The 22,147-nt window shown below is 46.1% G+C and overlaps 1 protein-coding gene across 1 annotated transcript in view; it reads right to left on the bottom strand.

Annotated features, from left to right (window-relative positions):
* Positions 1–12,520: 12,520 nt before the first annotated feature.
* Positions 12,521–22,147, bottom strand: part of PSD3 (pleckstrin and Sec7 domain containing 3) — a 180,881-nt gene continuing 171,254 nt past the window's right edge. The window contains exons 13-14 of the mRNA XM_054986834.1: positions 19,854–19,997; positions 12,521–13,617 (exon numbers count right to left, since the gene is read on the bottom strand). Of these exons, the coding sequence (XP_054842809.1) occupies positions 13,402–13,617; positions 19,854–19,997 (360 nt within the window). The 3' untranslated portion in view covers positions 12,521–13,401. The remainder of the gene's footprint in view (positions 13,618–19,853; positions 19,998–22,147) is intronic.

The following is a 22,147-nucleotide window of genomic DNA, read 5'->3' as shown; positions in this document are numbered from 1 at the left end:
TCAATATGTCAATGCTTTAGACTTATGAGATGACTTTGTCATATCTGCTGGTTGATTGTATAGTATTGTTGCATTGTTATGTTGTTGTTATCTAACTAAGTTGAATAAAATTAAAAAAAAACTGATATGCATGTTCCCAACTGAAGTTGCAGGAAGAATGAGATCTCCCCTACTGAACCCTGAAAATTACTGCAGGATCTTGGGCCAGTCACTATTTTTTAGCCTAACGTGCCTCAAATCATGTTAAGCAGGGCTTTTTTTCAGCAGGAACACGGTGGAACAGAGTTCCGGCACCTCCTGAAAATGGTCACATGGTCAGTGGCCCCGCCTCCTGATCCCAGACAGAGGGGAGTTGAGATTGCCCTATGCGCTGCTGAGCGGCTCATAGGGCAATCTAAACTCCCCTCTGTCTGGAGATCAGGGGGCGGGGCCACCAGCCAGGTGACCATTTTCACCGAGGGCGATTTAAACTTTAAAAAACTCCCCCCTTGTTCCAGCTGACCCAAAGTGACGTCATTGTGCGGTCATGAGTTCCACCACCGAGTTCCACCACCTCTTTTCCCAGAAAAAAAGCCCTGATGTTAAGGATTTAAAAGGGAGGGGTGCTAACCATGTATGCTGCTCATTGGATGATGGCTGGGGATAAAACTGTGATCTGTAAATAAAACGGGATTGGGGACCACTGCTGCTCACACCGCAGCTGGAATCAGATACTTCCAAGTTGCAAACTGCAAATCCATGAACAGCAGAGATCCAAACAGTAAGAAATGAATCAAAACTGCCTTTTGCTCTTTCTCTTCAGTGTAGCCCTTCATCATTGCATTCTCATCATCTTGGCTCCTTGTTTCTTTACTCTGTCCCCCCAGGAAAACTAAGCAATTGGCCATTACTGTGAGAGTTATATGTTGTTTGGTAAATGGATAGTAATGCTTAGCGGGGTGGTGCTGGTAAAGCAAGCCCCAGGAGACTTTCAAGCGTGTTAGAACTCTGCTGTATGTTTCCTTGCAATATGAGTCATTAAATAGTAAAGAATCCAGTAGCACCTTTAAGACTAACCAATTTTTATAGTAGCATAAGCTTTTGAGAACCACAGGTCTCTTCATCAGAAGCATCAGCTTTCGAGAACCACAGGTCTCTTCATCCGAGGCATCATAAGCTTTCGAGAACCACAGCTCTCTTTGTCAGATTCATCTGACGAAGAGAGCTGTGGTTCTCGAAAGCTTATGATACATTTGACAAAGAGAGCTGTGGTTCTCGAAAGCTTATGCTACAATAAAGTTGGTTAGTCTTAAAGGTGCTACTGGACTCTTTACTATTTTGTGACTATAGACTAACACAACTAATTCCTGTGGAAATATTATTCATTGAGGGAGTGGCATGTTTCATGAATGACTGAGCCTGTTGATCCTAGTTTCATCAGCGTATCAATTATACCACACTGTAGTTGGAAAAGTGATTTTAGTAAGTCATATAAAACTGTGTCTGTCTTTCTGACTGTCTAGGTTACATGACAATAGATGTAAAATCTTCAGTGGTATTTCTCCCTTGTGCAAACATATTTGTTCATTTAGACTAGGAAATAAGCTTGTATTCTTTGTGGTTGCTGTTGGAAGCATCACTTCCCCAGTAACTGGTGGGTTATTCTCTGTGTGTGTGTGTGGAGATGAAAAATATGGACGCAAACAAGGGTTTAAATGAAAGGTAAAGATATGTACTGGTAAAGAAATGTTCATATCCCAACTCTGTGTTATAAGTGAACTTAAAAGAACGAATGGAAAAATCTGATGTAAAAGTACATACTTTACTTTGAGTAATTTCTATGGAAATGGGTCTACCCAGTAAAAAGAGCCAACATGACAACTCCGCATGATTGTGTCCCAGTGCTGTTTTGAGTCTTGTATTAATGAACAACAAAATCTTCTTTGGACGTCAATGGCGGCATGGTTTGCGACAGGTTGTGTTTTCTATCTTCTCACATCCATCACCACATGCTGGTTAAGCACATTAAGCCTAGTTTGACATGAACACGTTTCGGTACAACTCACACATCTGATTCATGTCTTGCGCTTATACCTCACGACAGACCCCCAGAAGAATACATCTCATCAGGCTGTCACCTGAAAGACACTTTCCTGGCAGTCAGCCCCACATAAGATGGCAAGTGGACCTGCTTCCCTGATCAGAACTTCTCGTTTTCAGTGTTCTCGCACTTCCAGTTCAAGTCTGTGCCCCTTTAACGGACTGTCACAAAACTACCTGGGAGTGCGCTTCCTGGCTGCACCAATGCGCTGTTCTGCTTTGAGTTGGCAGGAGGTTTTCTGGCTGAGGCTTCCTTGTGGCTGTAGCTGTCATCCTCATGAGTGATGAGAAGGGACAGCTGTCCAAGGAGCTACTGATATTTCCATTGTACTGTGTGACAAAGAATCTGAGTCCTGCTTCAACGACATTACACCTTGTGCTGTTTTGCTATTTATTTACCTTTTCACCTAGCAACGTGGCCTCTTGGGACGTGGAGGACCTCTTTAAAAACCTAGCAGCACCACAGCCCAGAGGGGGAGATGGGGGTTCATGTCTATTCAACACATTGCACAGCTGAATACATCATGCTCAGCAGTATCTTCTCCAGTGTGTTCCTTCCACCTGATGAACGCTTAGTTAACTTTCAATGGAGACTTGGAGAGCACACCAGTATAGCCTTTTGCTCTATGAGAAAGCTGGAACTGATTCTGAAATGGAGGATGGTGTGTTGATAACTTACCACTTTCCTAAATCAAACGATGGCTTTCTTTTCAATCGAAAAGAGTCCAGTAGCACCTTTAAGACTAACCAACTTTACTGTAGCATAAGCTTTCGAGAAACACAGTTCTCTTCGTCTGACGAAGAGAACTGTGTTTCTCGAAAGCTGACGAAGAGAACTGTGTTTCTCGAAAGCTTACACTACAGTAAAGTTGGTTAGTCTTAAAGGTGCTACTGGACTCTTCGATTTTTCTACTACAGACTAACACGGCCAACTCCTCTTTCTTTTCAATGTTAGGCACGGATTTTGTTTTTTATCCGGACTTTTTACTTGGAGGATGTTTCTGGGAAACTGAAGCAAGTAAACAGTTCTGCCGTTCTTTGGGCACAGCACTGCAGGGAAACTGTAAATAAAGACTGCCGATTCCAGCCAATGAAATACATTTGGTTTATTTCGTTTCTATTTTTTTTTACATATACATATATCATATACATATGTGAAATCCTTCACTGTTTGTTCATTTTCATGAACATAAAAACCCATTCAGAAGGCTTTAGGCTTCGTTGCACCAAAGCAACATTATTCCAACTTATAAAAAAAAAATAAACTGTTGTCAATGTCATGAACATGTACACAAAGAGGAAAAAAAGTCTACAATATCTCACAGTTTTATAACATCAGGCAAATTGTTGTCTGCATACCATAGAGGGGTGACTCCAGCAATGGTAAAACAGAAGGGAGTGGATTTATATACAGACAAATAAAAGCAAATGTAAACTTAATCTCAAAAAAATATTATTTTGATGATATAAAAACAATATCCACATAAGTGAGTCCCTTCTCCATACAGAAGAGAATCTTCATAAGTGCCTTCATTTACTATTAAATTGCCTTTCTAGTACCTGTAAAGAGGGAATAGACTACCGATCTCAAGGGAATTCAGTGGTACCTCTAGAGAAAAATTGACAAAACGGTTTGGACCCTTTTGCTACTGATATGAATGAAGTAGGTTGTGCTTTGCCTCTAACGTTCCCATAGGGAGAAATTAAACTTGTTGGACAGAATCCCTGGCGCTTCTCCTTCCGTAAGTGATAGCCCCAGGCTCCTGCCCGACAGAACATAATCTACTCCATACTTAAGAAAAGATTGGTTGTAGTAAAAATCAGCCAATGAAAGGTTGGTGTGGAAGGTCAAAGTTTGGAAAAGCGAGCAAGGGCTTTGGATCAAGGTGGATTGAGATTGAGGAACCTACATCTTTAAGTCTTGGGTCGGAGTTCCCAGACCCAAGTCACAGAACGAGATGGAAGCTAGTACACCCTCCAACCTGACCTTGGCAGTTGCTTAGATTTTAACCTAGGATACAGAAGGGTAGTTATAGTTACTCCATTCAAAAAGAATCTGGAGAAATTATTTTCACAAGAAGAGATTTCCACCAGTTTCTTTTCCCGTAGGAACAACTAAATCAGTCTTCCTATGATGCCTAGCTTTTCTATTCCCCAACAGTCTATAAGCTCGTACTGGCAAAGAGAACCTGTTTTGGTGGCAACCCCCGTATGAGAACATTGGACTTCAAACTTTAGACCGTATGACGACCGTTGCCAGAATTGGAGGGGAGACCTCCACGCATTCCAGGTTTGTCTCTCTGATTCTGTGGGGCTCCGAACAGATATGACCAGTTGACACAGCCTCCAGCACCAATACCAGTTCCTTCCCTAAATGCCGCCTTCTGCCATACCATCAGTTTCCTCTAACCTTAACAAAAGCCCGAGCTACTGTCTTTTGAGTTGGGAGGAGTTTATAAAATCATTGGAGAGATCATAAGTGATATTGCTCATCAGGAGGGAATATGCAAGAGAAATGTCCTCCCTTTTAGTTGTGCATTTATCTGTTTGCGGGCTTCATCAAATCCAAAGTTGAAGAGGAACGTTTAAGAGAACGGGAAAAGATTATCCTCCTTCCCTGACTTCAAGAACCATTGGTTGGTCTGGGAAAAATGTAAAACGGAGTGTTGTCTTTCCAGAATCACTTGTAGTCAACAAGACCTCGCCATTCAGGACATGTGCCTTCCAAATCTAGAGCAATCTGGGTCCAGCCCAGCCAACCTAGGCCTCAAACACAATTTCGGTAGAGAAATTAGTTAATGCTTTAAAAGTTCATTAAAGAAAGAGAAGCAGAGCACACAACCCGTGGCAAGATTCCCTGTGAGGGACTTCGATCTCATAAATGTGTGTATATATAATTGCTGCATTATCTTAAAAACTACTATGCACACACTCAATGGATTTATATAGGCTACCCTTGCTAACTCAGTAATTTTAAATTCTCAGCAGAAACAAACCACAGCTTTATACAATCAAATTTTACGGGGAAATGCCACCATCAGGTGACAGAATAAGCAAGAATGAATGAATGAATGACACAAGAGTTATTATTGTGGGGTGACATTTCCCTGTAAAAAACGATCAATATAAACACACACTCCTCAAATTTCTCTAAGTTCTCCCCAGAAGAAAGATCTTTATTTGCTTCCATTTTAAAAAGATATCAGACAGATGTCCAAAAGTCTTTCAATCTGGAGAAGAGGAAGATCTACTCTGGCTCCATCTTGTATCAAATACGGAACTGTGCAAGGATTGTCTTTGTCTTGCCTGTTTGGCCTGGCAACACCTCAAATGCAGTATACTATCTCTGAAATCTCGACTTCTGGATATTTTTGTTTTGTTCAAGATAATCCAAATTTTGGATGCCTAAGTATTTGCACCTAAGTGTCCATGGCCCCCACATTCAAAACCAAAGGAAAAATGTGGGATATAATAATTCTTAGCATCTATATAATGCTCAAAGCCCTACAATAGAAGCATTTACAGGAACCGCAAATAGCAGCTCAGAATTCTCTTCCCTCCATTGGAGATGAGGGATGCGACTGACAAATGGGGAGCCCCCCAAAGCATGTCACGGGGACAACACTGGAAGCAGGAACCAAGGTCACCCAACGGTCTTCGACGGCAGCATGGGGAATCTGGGTCTCTCAGATACCAAACCCACACTCTATAACCATGTTACAAAAATTCTCACATTCAGCTCTACATGCTTGCCAAAGCAGTTTAAAGGGAAAATGTGCTGATGAGAGATTTGATCAGCCACGTACGTCAACGAAGCCGTGACAAATACGAAGGGAAATTTAATAAAGTGAGGATTTCTAGACAGGTCAGTTGCTCTCCCACGTCCGCCATGGAGTGCGAATATTTAGCCTCTTGCAAATAACGTGATCTAAAACGGAAATTATGTGGCTTTTCTGTTCCACTCAGAGTTGCTTCTAAGAATGGATCACACATCTGGCTCAGGGAAGGCACCCAGCGGTGGAAGTCGGGTGGTTGCTGGGCAACAAAAGCAAACAGGTTTGTTGTACAAATGGCTTCCCGAAACCCCCTAAGCTCAGGGATGCCGTTTCCACAATTCAAGGAAGGCGAATGTAAAGGACTCCCGGCTTATTGATCATGCGGCTAGAGGGCCTTTTGCTAATAAACCAAAAGTGCGTGAACGTTTTATTTCCTTTCCAAAATGAAATATGGTCTGCAGCTGAGCTGCCCTAAAATCTCAGTATAGTAAAATTCACGTTACCGATGGCTTCTATCCTAGGAAGTGCCAACGGAATGCAGGTTTCCTCCCCAACCCTCCCCCTTGCCCCTTCTGACCCCCAGAAAAGGTTACCCCTGGGGTCGCTGGACCTGGGTGGATCAAGGGGCTGCAATAAGGGAGAAAGGAGCAATCAGGTGGTGGAGGGGGCGATCTGACCCCCCCCCTTTCCTGCTCCTCACCGAAGCTCCCTGTGCCCTGCCTGGCTATTTGTCCATCTTGGTGCCAGAATGCTAAGAATAATTTCTCTGGGTGTTGAAAGGATTGTGGGAGTCAGAGAAGAATGTGGGGAAATATGCAAAGCTTGCATGGGTGCTTCAGACATCGGTTCAGAAACGGGGGGCGTTGGGAGCAAGCAGCATTGAGCACTGCTTTCCAACCCACGGCTTTGCAGGAGAAGATCTGGATGTGGCCTCCCACAAGCCTCAGCATCTCCTCCCCAGCAATTGTTAAAGGAGACACGGAGGCCACCTTTCCAGTAAAGTCCACGGAACTTCCAAGGTTGCCACCATGCCTTTATATGGTGAAAATCTCGTTTTTTTAAAAAAAAAAGGATAACAAAATAGCAGAGCTTGTGTAGTTTAATGGGTAACTGAAAATCCTAAATTATGGCTGAATCCGCACGCCCTCGGAACGTCCCAGCATTGCGCTAAATGTTTGCTAAACACTCGGAATCACTCGGAAGTGATTTCTAGATCATGCTAGAAAGACGCTATACTTCTTGGCGTTTAGCGAACATTTAACGCAATGCTGGGATGCTCCAAGGGCGTATGGATTTGCCCTATGTTACGCCCTTCTAAGTCCACTGCCTTCAGTGGGCATAGAACAACGTAACTTGATTTAGGATTTTGCTGGTAGAGACTGAGGCTGCATTCCTAAAACCAGTCAGGTAGACTTGGATAGATTCTGAATAGGATCTCAGTATGAGCTTCCAAATCAAGAAGTGCTCAGTACAAACCTCACCTCTGCTATGAACTTGCTAAGCGATCTTAGGCAAATGGCTTTCTTAGCCTTAGCCCTCAGTCTGCAATATGGGGATGAAAATACTGATCAACCTCACAGGGCTGTTGTAGAGATTAAAGAAAGACGACATACATGAAGCGCTTTGAAAACTTGAAAGTGCTATACAATCATTAACTGTTATTACTGTGGTTGCCTGGAGGCCATTCTTAATGGCCCCAGGTGACCAGGGGAAGTCTCCATTTACGTGCTCCTTTGAGGCATTTCATAACCAGGTCAGGAGTTAAAAATGTACAGGGAGTTAAAATGTAGGTCTCTGTGACATTTAGGTTTACATACTTTTTTTTAAAAAAAATGAGTTACTTGTAATTAGAAAATACAAAGCAACTATTAAGATACATTATGCATTGAAAGCAGGAGTGAACCGAGAACTTAAAATAGCCCTGGAGCAAGCCCAGCTGAATGGCTTCTGCAGTGCGACAAGCCAGCTCTGTTCTCAGCCCAGCAGGGCCCGTGAGGGGCATTAGCTCAGCCAGTGCTTGCAGCCTCAGACCGGTGGCAGTGCAGGAGAAGGCGACTCGTGGCGAGCTGACATTGATCACGGTTACTGCAGGTCAAGCAGGTGGCCCTTGAAGCCCTGGACGAGCGGCTGGAGCTTGGCTCTGCTTGATACTGGCGGCCAGCGTCTCTCTAGGGCAACAGCCCACCTGTAAGTTAAACGGCCGGTTCCCAACCCCGGTCAAAAGTGCTATATTTTATTAGGGAATTCTTGTGAAGACTGAGTTGATGATGGGAGTTTAAAGCCATGAACGGGGAGGGAAGACCAGGCAGGGAAAGGCTGTGCTTTAGCAAGCTGCCCCCAGCCTCAGACACTGCTTAAGTGTCGGGAAGCTTCCAAAAGAAGAGCCTTTCCTGTGGGCTCCAGCACTCGCCGTCCTCTAACTGTCGGGATTCGCAGCAGGGGCTCTCTAGCAGCTGCCAAGCTCTATACCGCCACCCGTGCCTGCCCATCCAAACGGAAGGACGTCAGCCATCAGAAAAGCAACCTCTGCAGCCCAAGGGAATGCGAAGTGCCCCCAAACATGCAGTCTGGCGGTTACAGATTGACCTGCCTTTTGCTATGGCTGTGAACAGCAAACGTGGAATGAGCAAAAAAATGAAAGGCAGAGAGATAAAAAGCGTGCAACACGTAAGAGCTCGTTACAAGGGGGGATACGAAACTAATTGTATATTAAATTAAATTCTAGATGTTCCACATGTTTGCAACGTGCCAAGAGATCTTGACAAATGGTGAATGAGAAATTGGGGGGGGGGGGGGAGGAAACTGCCTGAGCTGTCTGAAATATGCTAGTCCCAGTCCAGCTCTAGTCAAAGGTGTTTGAGAGACCAGTCGCTTCAGATGAGATGTGCATCCAAAGACGTCTGGATAACTCCCGAGAGGCAAGGATGCCCATCCTCGTCTTGGCCACCTATCTACGTCAGCCGTGCAGGAGACCAGCGGGACTATGGCCTGTTTTTCAAGTGTGCACTAAAGATGCACACCAAAGGCACCCCCCATCATTCAGCCACATGCTAGTGTGAGCGAGAGACAGCGCAGGTTGGGCCATGCACACAGGAGCAGGCTGGGTTCTCGCTGGCTGTGTTAGCCGCGGGGCAGAGCTAGCGCAACAGTACCTCCTCATGTGCCCTTTGCCCGCTCCCACTTTAGGCAAAGAAAAGCACTTGAGGACGACACTGCAAAGAGGGCAAATCCTGCCGGACAGGCTCTGACAGAGATCCTTCGCGGGAGGTGCACTGCACCCTCTCGGGGAGAAGGGTCCTTGCAACTGACAAGCATTCCCCGCACACACACACCCCTCTGGCCATCACAATGGCAGACATTTTGCTCGTATTAAATAATCAGGACTACTCTAGACTTGTTAAAATACACAAGAGCAGACACACCCAAGTGCAGCCTTTCCAGTCCCCTTGCAGCACTGCCATCTGCAACAAAGCTCCTTCCCAGCTGAGTGGCGTTCATTATGGGTCTGCGTTCTGAATTAGAGTGCACGGGAAGCGCATTCCAGCTTTTAATTGTGCAAATGAAACAGCCATCTTGGGGGTGGTTGGAGGGCTTTGAAGCGCAGGGAAGCGATCAGAAGGTTTCCAGCTGCTACCCACCTCCTTGGGAGAAAGGGATTGGGATGGAGCACAGCGTTTCAGCCGGGAAAAGGGAGAGGGGAGTGAACAGATGACTCGGGATTTCTGAGAGCTGAGTTTCACGCACAAGCAAAGTGGCACCGGAGACATTTCTCTACGGACCAGCCCTTGGGCATAACGCTCTGCCCAAGTGGTTGGCTCCTTCGCTCTGTAGCACCACAACAGACTGAGGCTCAGCTCCCGTTCTGTCATGAGCCCACCCAGCCTCCCAGGGATGGACAATTAGCAGCCACGGGGCCAACGGTGTGCCGTTCTGCCCCCTCCCGCCATATATCCTTTAACCAAATTTTAAATCAAGGCGATTCCAACTGTGCAAAACAGGAAGCAGTCTTCAAAAATCTGTGTGTACGAGAGACCTCTTCGGAACTGTAATTTCCCACCCCATCTCTCTCGCTGGATTCTGTGCGGAATAGGGCAAGCTCATGTGTTCCCAAAGGGCAAAGCCCATCTTCACCGTCCACCTTGCGGGAAAAGCCCTGGAACGAGTGCAAGAGAGCAGAGGTGACCTGCAAAAATAAAAGGGCCCAGCATCAAGCCAGGCTGAGTGGCACCTACTGTGCTGCAAACCAGCAATGCGGGGTCTACTCATCTCAAGACCCCGCCAGCCTCACCAAAGTTGGGTGTTGGCTCATCCATTTTCTTCTCCTTCAGGTCCGAGCTGAGTAGCCCCTGTAGCAATGGTCGACTTACTGGGGCTCGGCTCGATCCCAGCTGTAGGCAGCCCTCTGGGAACTCTCCCGACAAATTAAATGGCTAGTCCACCCTTCAAAAGGAGGTCTCTCTGCCCCTTCTTTCTCACACTGTGCAAGTCATTCTCAATGAGGAGTACGGATCATACCAAGAAAAATGCCAAGAAAGACAGAGCTCCTCTGATGGTAACAGTTACCTGAAAGCCAGACCTTCACAGCCAGGCTTTCTCCAAAAAGTCCAAGAGTTTTGTCCTCCTCTGCATCTGGGAACCATAAAGATGCAAAACTTTAGTGTGCATTCCTAGAGAACACACACCCCTTGCTGCCGTCTCTTCTCCAAGGTATTAAATCATTTGGAGGCGCTGTTGCCTGAGACAGTGCAAAACGAAATGCTTCGCCCTCCAAGAGGAGGAAATGAAATACAGCGATGGTTCAACTCAAGAGAAGGAATATTGGCTGGGCTGCTGTGCCGTTCTGTATTTTTGCTGGGAGGAAGGAGTATACTAGCTACCCACTGATAAACAACTCCTATTTACTTTTTAGGATAGAAACAATTTGAGAAGCTATACTACAGTCGCTCTGAGAATAACTGCTATTTTGGAGTTTGCAAACAACACACAGAAAACAGCCATAGAGGATTACAGCCAAGCAACACAGAAGGCTCTTGAATAATTCAACTTATTCCTGCTTCGGCTATGGAAAATGGTGTAGAGAATCTCAACACAATACGATTGCTTTTGCACACTTTCATAAAAAAACCTTGCTTCCTTCCTTTCTTTTAATTGATTTAACATTTCTCACTTCTCCCCTACCTAAAAGTATTTAGGATCCTCCCCTCCAGTTTTTAACGGCACCTTCACTTTTTGCAGTATCCTACCCAAGATACAAAACACAAAGAACATCAAAGGCAAGGTCACCCCATCTTTTCGTATGATGCTGATCAGTCCCGTCACTTTACCGCCCTCTCTGTCTTGTAACCGGACCGCTCGCTGGCTTTTCTGAACCATTTGTGAAAAATGAACCGCTGCGGCACGAGAGCACAAATGAGCAAGCCCCTGTCTCGACAATGCCACTCTCCTTGTTCATCAATTCCCACACTAACTATCAACGCATCTACCCTAAAGCGAAAGCCAAGAATGCCTCAAAAGCGTGAGGCCGGTCTCCCTAAGAAGAGGGTTCCAATGCCAAGGCAGGCCTCAACTGCTGGCATTAAAATGAACTGCATGCTACTCCGTCTGCCGACGCTACACATACAGAGCTTTTACCATAAAGATATGGACACAGCAACATCATTATCTGAGCGCATAGAGCGTCTCAGTTGACAGGAGCTCTTGGTTTACTAACAGAAGTTCAGGACAGGTTCCACTCTAGCCTTTTCTCTATGGCAAGGAGTGCGGATCTTGTTCCTTAACCCCTCCCCTGATTGGGCTAGTGGACTGACAAAGGTCCCACCCCCGAATCAATGGCTTTTAAGAACAATGTGTCTCCTCCTCCTGGAGCGGTCCATTCTGAGGACCTCTGGAGCTAGCTCGTACTATTTGTAAGCATTTTCATACCCTAGGCTTCCTTCTCTGTGGTCCTGAATTGTCCCACAATTGTAGTTATTGGGGAGTTATGGGGAGTTATTGTTGTAGTTATTGGGGAGCAAGGGGATTAGTCCTGGAGCCAGGCAAACTTAAGAGTGAAAATTAGAAGGTGATGCCCCTTTGTCGAGATAATCCTCGAGAAGCCATCCAAATGCAGTTTTACCCTGGGCTAGGAAAACAAATGGCGTGTAGGAACATGAATAACCCTACAGCTGTTTCTCCCTGTGACTGGTCTGCACTCCCTTGGTTGACGGCATGAAACAGACAGGAGGCGGTGGCATATCTGTGACAGGCAACGTTGTAGCTGCAGGAATCTACTGGCCGGCACAACAGAACTAGGCTTAGGAAGAAAGACTCCATAGCTCTAAATTCAGCTCTTTAGGCATTCTTCACGTTCAAGAGCAAAGGGGAGCGCGTAATATACTGTACCTTTAGTTTTCTAGCACTGAAAGGAATATACCCAGTTGTAACCCATGTGAGGATCATAATGCCCATGGGGGGAAATATATATGAAAGCTGTCTGTACAGCACACACAAGAATACACACTATTGAGAACTGTACAGATAAATGGATGGATTCAAAGGATCATGAGTAGAGCGGAGCTCCTAGAAAGAACTTCCCCACTGCACTAGGGAGCCCCTCCAAGCTCTGGATCGGGGGAGGGGGCTCAAAAACAGCAGATGGGGTAGAAGGGAAGGTGGAATCAGCAACGATCTCTCCTGTTCTGCCAAGGGAAGTGCTGTTTTGCTAGCTTAAGTGCTGTTACGCACCTCTGGATCCGACCCAAGGTCACGTTGCTGATAAAAACAGAGCGGTCAATTGTTCAGACTTAACACATCAATGAAACGGAAAAATAAAGACCAGCCTGGGCTGCAACCGCTTGTGATCTCCAAAGGAGAAAATGGTGTTGGCCTTCTTCTGTTTCCACATCCCACAACAGTAACCCTGCTACTTCATTTTTTTGTCCTTTATGTTCACCCTTTTCAGTTCCCTGTGGAGCTCAGGTTCAAGGGATCACAATAAAGGTCTGATTTAATAGTCTAACTATCGACACGGCTGCCGTCGCTTGGAGTTACCAGGCTTGGCAGACCTGTCAGGTCTACAGTTCCTGGCATCAGCATTCTGTTACCTAGTCTCTTGCAGTCAGTCAGTGCCACTTGGGCAGACACAAGAACTTGTTCACAAAGCAAAAAAGTCCATTTGCTGAGTCCTGTGACTCTCCTTGCTACTGAAAGCAGCTGATGACTTGAGAGGTGAAAATTACAAGCCAGAGGAAGAAGAGAAAAAGATGGGGGAGAGAGAGCGAGAGAAATCGATGTTGGACTTTCTGCCCGTCTCACTCCTCGTCTCCCCTCCTTTTTTCCTTATTTTTTAAAAAGGATTGGATCAATTGCTCTATGATAAATTAACTAGGCAAACACAAGTTCAGAAGCTGAAACATCTCCAACGACCTGTACAGAAACAACAAAATGTACAATTGAAAAATGTCACTAACACCCCATTCAGGCAGATGTGTTAATTTTCGTTTGTTTTCGCAATGGACAGGTGAGCAAAGGGAGTGCTATGTTATTCCTCTAGCCTGCCTCAGGTGCCTTAAGTCACCTTCTGCTTGACGCTTGGCGTTTCGGGTCTATAGTCCTTCCGCTCAGAGACATTACGCTTCACCTTGGCACTAACTGGAGACTCCTGGTTTAATGAAGGACTCGAATGGCATTTCTTCAGTCCTGGGCCGTCGTTGTCGCCACAGCTCAGCAACTCTTTTCCTCCTCCGTCTTTGAGAAGGGACACATACATTTCATAGCGAGTTTTCTGGGAGGAGGAGGAAGAAACCAAGACAGTTCTCAGCCAGATATTTTGAATTTGTTTAGAAAGCATTAAGTCACATTTCCAAAAATAAGGTGGCTTACGAAGTAAAAAATGATAATGTCATTAAAAATAATTAAAATTAACATACCACTAAAACCATTAAATTTAACATACTGATAAAAAGATCCATAAAAAACCAGCCAGAGCATAAAAACAGCACAAAAAGCATTAAAATATTTAGCAAACTAAACTGATCCTTATAAAATAGTCCCCTAAAAGCAGACTGGTAAAACCAATTTTATAAAGACTAATTAAAAGCCTAGGTAAAATGAAACTTTTTGGCTGGTGCCTAAAAGAGATTAAATCCCTAGGTTACCAGTGCATTAACTAGTGGTTAGTGATCAGGCTAGGATCTGGGAGACCCATGTTCAAATTTCCACTCTGCCATGGAAGCTTGCTGGGTGACCTTAAGCACATACTCTCAGCCTAATCTACCTCACAGGGTAGTTGTGAAGATAAAATGGATGAATGATGCTGCTACTTTGGGTTCCCACTGGAGCGAAAGATGGGGCATAAATGAACTAACTAAATAAATAATGCAGCAGTTCTCATTCTTGGGGAAACACCTGCAGGGGAAGTGGAAAGATTCAAGGAGAGAGAAGATCCTGGGGCTGGTGAGATTGGTTGACTGCCCTCAGGCTAAGAATCTAATTTGGAGAACTGGGCTTGATCCCCCGCTCCTCCACTTAAAGCCAGCTGGGTGACCTTGGGTCAGTCACAGCTCTCTTAGAGCTCTCTCAGCTCCACCCACCTCACAGGGTGATTGTCCTGAGGATAATAACAACATCCTTTATAAACTGCTCTGGGTGATCGTTAAGTTGTCCTGAAGGGCGGTATATAAATCGAATGTTGTTGTTGTTGTGTTATAGAATCCTTAGCGTTTCACCATGGACCTGAGGCGCCTGATCTCACATCTTCTCCCTTTTCCCAACCTGTTTTGTGAAGAGATGCTGTTTTGTTCTGATGAAATGACACATGTGTGATTTGGGGAGCAGGGAGCAGAGGCTGCATCTCCTGCTCTCTTTTCTAAGGCCAGGGTTGAATTAGTTCCCCACTTCCGAGATCTCTGCAAACACTATTCACTTGACCGCACAGAAGGATCTCTTCACCCCTGACTATGGAACAGAAGGTCTTGGGGCTTTTTTGGGGTGGGGGAACAAAGGGTGCAAGCTCAGAAAGCTTGAGGGGAAAAATCTGGTCTAAAGCAAAATGTAAAACAAATGTGGAGGTTTGTCCTCAGGCAAAACGTGTGAACAATTTCAAGGGAAGCCCAAAGAGTTTTTGATAAGGAAAATCAAAAAGAGTCCAGTAGCACCTTTAAGACTAACCAATTTTATTGTAGCATAAGCTTTTGAGAAACAAGTTCTCTTAGTCAGATGCATGGTACAGAAACTGGTCAAATATAGAAGAGGAGGGGGGAGAAGGGGAGGAGAGAGAAGATGCAGTTAGGGGGGGAGAGAGAGGGATGTAACCAAAACATTCCTTTGCTAGTAAATGTAAACATCTCCTCTTGGTATGGAGATTAATTGGCTTGTGTGAGGCTTCAAAGGAGTTTGCCGTGTTGGTTTGTAGCAGCAAAACAAAACAACCAGACCATCCAATTCCAATGTAGTATAAGCCTTCAATAACCACAGCTCTCCCCGTCAGATGCATCTGACAAAGAGAACTGTGGTCCCCGGAAGCCCATGCCAGGTGCCACTGATAAGGAAAGAAACGTTTCCTGGGGAATGGGAAAAACTCCATCAATTCTGATGGATTGGAAGATCCGTTCTTGTTGAAAACACCACGCCATCGAAGCTTAAATTCTTTAACATGGCAGAACAGCAGCAGCCAAAAGATGAGGGCCTCCCCCTTCACCCTCCGTTCTGCAGACTCGACAATGTGCTCCGACGGACTACCAGAGCCCCCAGACTCCAGTGTGAAAATGGCCAGCCAAAAGGAGCATCCTGGGTATGCAAACAAGTGATCGGGAGGGGAGGGAACGCACTTTAGCGAGCACTGAACGGCTGAATTTGTTCACCGTGCGGAATAGCGTGCGGCCCTCTGATTTGGGGCAATTCTATCTACAGCTTTGCATAATGCCTTGGTGATTAATTCAAATACGGAGTGATTAGCTGGAACTGAGGAAAAGAAGGCCTTCAAGACATACAAAATGCACACTCGACTAGCCTTGCCAAATGTTTTATTTAACAATACGTCTCCTGACCCGTCCCCACAGAACCAGCGCTAACGTTGATGAGATTCTACCAATTGCCCACACACTCTTCACAAAGGAGGCAAAAACTCCATTATCCAGGTATTTGCGTTCCACAATGAAGAGGGGAAAACAGTGCGTTCTTTTAATTCAAAAGGGGGAGGCATTATTATTCAAATGCAGCAGTCTTAGCAAAGAACAGAAGGGGGGAAAAATGACTGTGTAGCAAGGATTCCGAAGAGATCTGAAGACCCAGAAAGAGCATGGGGGGGCAGGGCAGGGGGACCAACTTTAAAATTAAATGCAGGGAGACAGTCATGTACTTGGTATCTCTGTACTTGCAGTTCAGCAGCAAGGAGACAAATTCATTAAACCACTAAAAGGTGTCACTCAAAAGCAATCGTCAGATGAACACTGATCCTGCTTTGTTTGGACTGAATCGTGCTTCATCAGATAATGAATCCGCCAGAGCACAGAAGAAAGAGGAGAAGGAGCCACAAATTCTGGCATGTCGTGCAGGGATCTGAGGGTCCTCCGGTGCTGCTGTTTGCACTCTGGTCTGTCCGAATTTGGAGCATCCGTCTGCCCATCCTCTCAAACGAACTGGGCCCAGAAGAACCCTGGAGTTCCTCAAGGAGAAAATTCCCTGTACAAGCTTCCCTGGGAAACAGTTTGCCCACTCTGACTCCTTGTCCCAGACAATGCACAGCAGCAGGTGAGCAAGGGGTTAACACTCTACAGCAGAGACCCTCAATAGGGCACCCCACGGGTCTCACGGTGTTTCTTGGAACACTCTGAGCGTTCTCGAGTGTTCTCGAGCCCTGGGGATAAAATTCAAAAGATCTTGAATGGAACAAAACCAGAAAGGGAGCTTAAAGTTACCCTCTACCAACTGACTGACTAGCAAAGCGCTGAGGTCATTTTGGGCAGGTGCATCCCAACTGGGCTTGGCTACAGACACCCGCCTTCCCGTGTCTCCAGGATTAGAAACCTCTTGCTCTGACCATACACAGGGAGCAAACCTTCTCCCTTCTTTGAAACCAAACTGCACTGTTTTGTGACGGAAAGAGCAGATCCCAGCTTTCTTCCACCTCCTTGGTGCAGAACAAGAACCCAGGCGGCATCACCTGTGTGTCTGTGGGGAGAGCCCATTGGGAAGTCGCTGCCTCCATTACTGGAGGATACTTGGCTTGGAACCTCACAGCCCTTTGTGAATGCTCCTGGCCTCTGTGACAGCCATTTTGTGTTGGTGCCCGCCATCTTTTCTCAGTAAACTGTCCACAGACTCAACAAATCTGGAAACTCCTATCCTACTGCATGTTCTGTATTCATATGAGGCAGTACAGAGGTCCAGCAAGCCTTGTCGGTGCCCCATGTGAACCAAGAATGTTACTCCAGAACATACTCCACAATCCTGTGCAATATGGAGGTCTTCTATAGAAATAACAGCACCTCTGCTTGAGAACAGCAGTTCTAGAATGGCTTCAGTTCAGTTCAAAGCAGCAGATAGGGCTACTCTTGTGCATGCTGCTGTACATATGCTGTTCACCTAGGAATGCATTCTTGACATTCCCTCTCCTTGCACCAGTAGAAGGAAATGATGTGTAGAGTCACGGAAACGCCAGTAGGAAGAAACAGGAGGGGGAAACAAATGTGTGCCAGAATTGTGCCAGTGCACTTATGTCACTTATGGTAAAAACCAGAAGTGACATAGTGGACACTCTATCATTTCACAAAGAGTTTATGGTAAAACCCTGGAAGTGACATAATGGGAACACATAGAGTTTTTGTGAAATACTAGACTGTCCTTTATGTCACTTCTGGTGATGTAACTGCGCCAGTGCAATGCTGGCATGCTAGACCTCACCTTCCAATTCCTCCCGGGCTTTGGCACTGCAGCCTGGCAATTCTGTGTCCCCCCCCCTCCACACACATACGATGTGGTTTTGCCTGTAGATTACTTAGTCAATGCAATATGGGAGTACAGGCCTGACTCACAACAGTCAGCTCCTGACCACCAATATGTGACAAGCTCCTGTTGTCCCTGCCATTTGTAGATTGCATAAAGGAGGTTCTCCAGCCAAGAGAACAAGCAAGGGTCCCCAATCTTGCTGAGCCTCTAGGCATTTTTGGAGTTTTAAGAATACTGAGTGGGTACCACCACTGACTGCTTGCCATGTAGGTCGGGACCAATCAGGAAAAGTTTGGGATACTCCAAGGCAAGCACCCTTCTATGATAGAGGCAGGGCTTTTTTTCTAGGAAAAGAGGTGGTGGAATTCAGTGGGTTGCCCTCGGAGAAAATGGTCACATGGCTGGTTGCCCCGCCCCCTGATCTCCAGACAGAGGGGAGTTTAGATGGCCCTCCGCGCCGCCAAGCAGCACGGAGGGCAATCTCAACTCCCCTCTGTCTGGAGATCAGGGGGCGGGGCCACCAGCCATGTGACCATTTTCAAGAGGTTCTGGAACTCCGTTCCACCGCGTTCCAGCTGAAAAAAATCCCTGGATAGAGGCATAGATGTTTCTGATTAAGTGCTCCCAACAAGACACAAAGGGGATGCTTCTTGGGCTCTTCTACGGCATGAAAGCCAGGAGTGCCTCCCTTTGCTTTGGGGAACAGATACTTTGAGGAAGAAGAGGCACCAGGAAGTACAGTGGCACCAACAGGCGCCATGCTGGAGAACACCGTTCTAGAAGAAGCCAGCTACAGAAAACCAGCCCTGAAGCTAATCACTGGAACCCCCTTAAGGGGCCTGCTGGAGACTGCTATATCTGCGCAGGCTCACAATCCTGGAAAGACTGAAGGAGGCAGGCAGTAGTAGAAAACACAACAACAACAACAACCTCTGATTTCTCATGGTTTTCTTCTTAAACCACCCAGAACAACCTTGCTGGAAGAGACCAACAGTCCACGGATTCCAGCATCCTGTTTTAAACAGTGGCCAGCAAGATGCCCTTGGATGCTCTCAAACAGGACACGGCACTCACAGACTCTTCCCCCTGCTGCTTGTCAGCAGACTCTGATATACAGACATAGGCTGATTCTGCACACGTTGGATAATGCACTTCCAATCCTCTTTATAGATCATTTGGAACGGATTTTTTCGTGTGCGGAACAAAAAATCCACCTCAAACGATTGATGAAGTGCATTGAACGTGCATTATCCAACGTGTGCGGAATCAGCCATAGGCTGCCTCAAAAGATGGAAGTGAACACACAATCCTAACATCGATTCATTGACTTCATTTATCCCTCCCTTTTCTGCCCCAAAGGAACCCAAAGTGGCTTACAATATTGTCCACCCCCCTCCATTCTATCCTCCCAATAATGCTATGCACGCATATCCACCTGTTCTCACAAGCACTCTTGGCTGGAATCGCACCGACTGTCAGTGCTTGCACATCAGAAACACAACATCGTGGTCCGGTTACAGGTATCTCTCTGAGCAGATACGACAGAAGAGATTCCTCCCCGTTCCCATGTCTCCAAGACCTGCTCCTTCCAACTACAATCTAAGCATGAGGGCCAAAAACTTGAGCAGAAGACCTAAGAAGGAAATGAACATGGAAATTTCCCACATAGTTTCCGCAGCCTGGATCTGCTCCTGCGTTCTGCCCGTCAAAGAGAAAAAAAGCAAAGGGCTTGTGGTGGGTGGGCAGCTGCCTGTAACTCCGCCCTGCGGGAAGGCAGCGCAATGCAACCGTGCCTGCCCTCCAAAGCCCTGGCATTCCCTTTGGCTTTAATGACAGAAGGGGGCTGGGACCCCGTGGCGTCTTTCTCCCTTGGCTTTTCCACTTATGGAAGTTTACCAGCATGCAGTCACACACGCTCAGCTGTCGGAAGTTATTTATGTGTTAATCTGGACAACGCCCAAGGAAAATTTGCTGAACTGGTTATTAAAATGTCCTTCTTAAAACTCTCTGGCTTCAGGGGAATGCCCGTGATTTCTCCAGAGGTTGAGCTAGCGGCTGCTGTCCCCAACGTACCTCGAAGTCCAGATAATGGTCTTTCAGTTTGTAGTCCTCGACTTCTTTGCCTTTCAGTTTTTTGTCTGGCGGGTAGGAGCGATGCTCAGCCAGCTCGGTGGAAATCTGCTTCAGTTTGGCTTCGTGTGATTTTAGCTGATCGTCCTGGAGAAGCAACAGAGCAGACGAGCAAGAAATTCTCCCTGTGAGTGGTAAATACTTGAGGAAAGAACCAACATCTGTTTGCTAATGTGAACATTTCATGTTGTGTTTTTAATCTTAATAAATCACTTAGGAACTGTTCAAATATGGAGGACTGTTCGCGATCAAGAACATTCTAGATGGCCAGTCAAGAGGCCTGTTTGGTCATCCTAAACAGAGTTACACCCTTCTAAGCCCACTGAAAGGACTGTCTCCTCCCGTATGTCCCTGCGTGCCAGTTTTCAGCTTGCCGCCTTCTGGCTGTTCTCTCATTAAAGAGCCAGCTTGGCATATTTATTTATTTATTCATTCATTTTCTCCATCTCAGCCCCACCCACCTCACAGGGTGATTGTTGTGGGGCTAATAATAGCATAGTTTGTAAACTGCTCTGAGTGGATGTTAAGCTGTCCTGAAGGGCGATATATAAATGGAATGTTATTGTTATTGTTATTATTATTTATACTCTACCCATTGCCCCAGTGGGGATTCAAAGTAATTATATCATTCTCCTCCTTGCAATAACCTTGTGAGGTAAGTTAGGGTGCATAGGGGACTGGCTCATTGAGCTTCCATGGCAGAGAGGTGCCAGTGGCAATGTGGTATAATGGTTAGTATTGATCTAGGAACAGAAGAGGAGTCAGTGTTATACCCTGCCCTTCACTACCCGAAGGAGTCTCAGAGCGGCTTCAATCATCTGCCCTTCCTCTCCCCACAACAGACACTCTGTGAGGTGGGCGGGGCTGAGAGAGCTCTGAAAGAGCTGTGACTGAGCCAAGGACGTCCAGCTGGCTTCACGTGGAGGAGTGGCGAATCAAACCCGGCTCTACAGATTAAAGGCCTGCCGCTCTTCACCACTACATCAAAGTGGCTCCCTCTACACTAGAGCTCAGGGACACTGACCTGAGTTCAAACTCCATTCTGTCATGGAAGTTTGCTGGGTGACCCTGAGTGAATCACACACTTTCGGCCTGACTGACAACAAAGCATTATTGTGACAATAAAGAAAAGGGAAGGGAGACCGTGGTGATATTTGAAGGGTAGGATACCAGGCAGACAGATAGTCCTGATTTGGGGGTAACTGTTCCTGGAAAATCCCTGTCTCTAGTGTCCTGCTAGCGTGAGTTGCCAGAATTGTTATTCTTCAGGGTTTGGCTTCCTCTCTCAAGTCATCATTTTAGAGTATGGATGCGTCACATATCTAGTGCACATGTAAACACATGAACACCACAGCACCACATAGAACTGTGGATGCTGGTCTGTGACAATTCTGTTCTTCTTTACATAAGAGAACAAATACTTCCATTGTTTTTAAAGGTATGCAGGGCATACTATGACAGAACATGGATTTGGCAGGCACGGTAGAGCTTTCAAGCAATCTGTCACATTGAAGATGGAGGCTGACACAGTGATATGAGCAGGGCTTTTTTCCAGCTGGAACGCAGTGGAATGGAGTTCTGGCACCTCTTGAAAATGGTCACATGGCTGGTGGCCCCGCCCCCTGATCTCCTGACAGAGGGGAGTTGAGATTGCCCTCCACGCAATCTCAACTCCCCTCTGTCTGGAGATCAGGGGGCAGGGCCGCCGGCCATGTGACCATTTTCTCCGAGGGCAACCCACTGAGTTCCACCACCTCTTTCCCCAGAAAAAAAGCCCTGGATATGAGAATATGAATGCTATACGAGCGTCTCTATTTTTCAGGCACAAAAGGTTGGAGTGCTGAGATAACGGCTGGGGTGGTGTAAGAAATAAATTAAGGAGCATGTGAGGCCATGACATGTGTCCCCTTCTCCTCTTCAAACTGCAGTCTGAAGCTGAAGGAGCGCAACCTCTAAACTGAGTTACTGTAGTCTATGCTTATTTGGAAAGAGGACCTGGGGCGTAAAAAGAAAATTGTGATTCAGGCCACATCACCTAAAACAGCAACCGGACAGGGTTGACAGTTCACATTTCATCCTTTGCAGAAAACGCTGAAACCTACTGGCAAGTTCTTTAGCTGACAGATAAAAGCCGACAGTTCTCAGCTTGCTCCTGAATTTATCTCCTTTGAAAAGGCAGCACTTCTTCCCCTCCCTGCCTTTTGGCTAAAAACAGCTCACATCCTTTCATTCTTTGT

The sequence above is a fragment of the Eublepharis macularius genome, chromosome 8, assembly GCF_028583425.1.
Source record: "Eublepharis macularius isolate TG4126 chromosome 8, MPM_Emac_v1.0, whole genome shotgun sequence".
NCBI lineage: Eukaryota > Metazoa > Chordata > Lepidosauria > Squamata > Eublepharidae > Eublepharis > Eublepharis macularius.
This window is presented reverse-complemented; position numbering and strand designations above follow the sequence as displayed.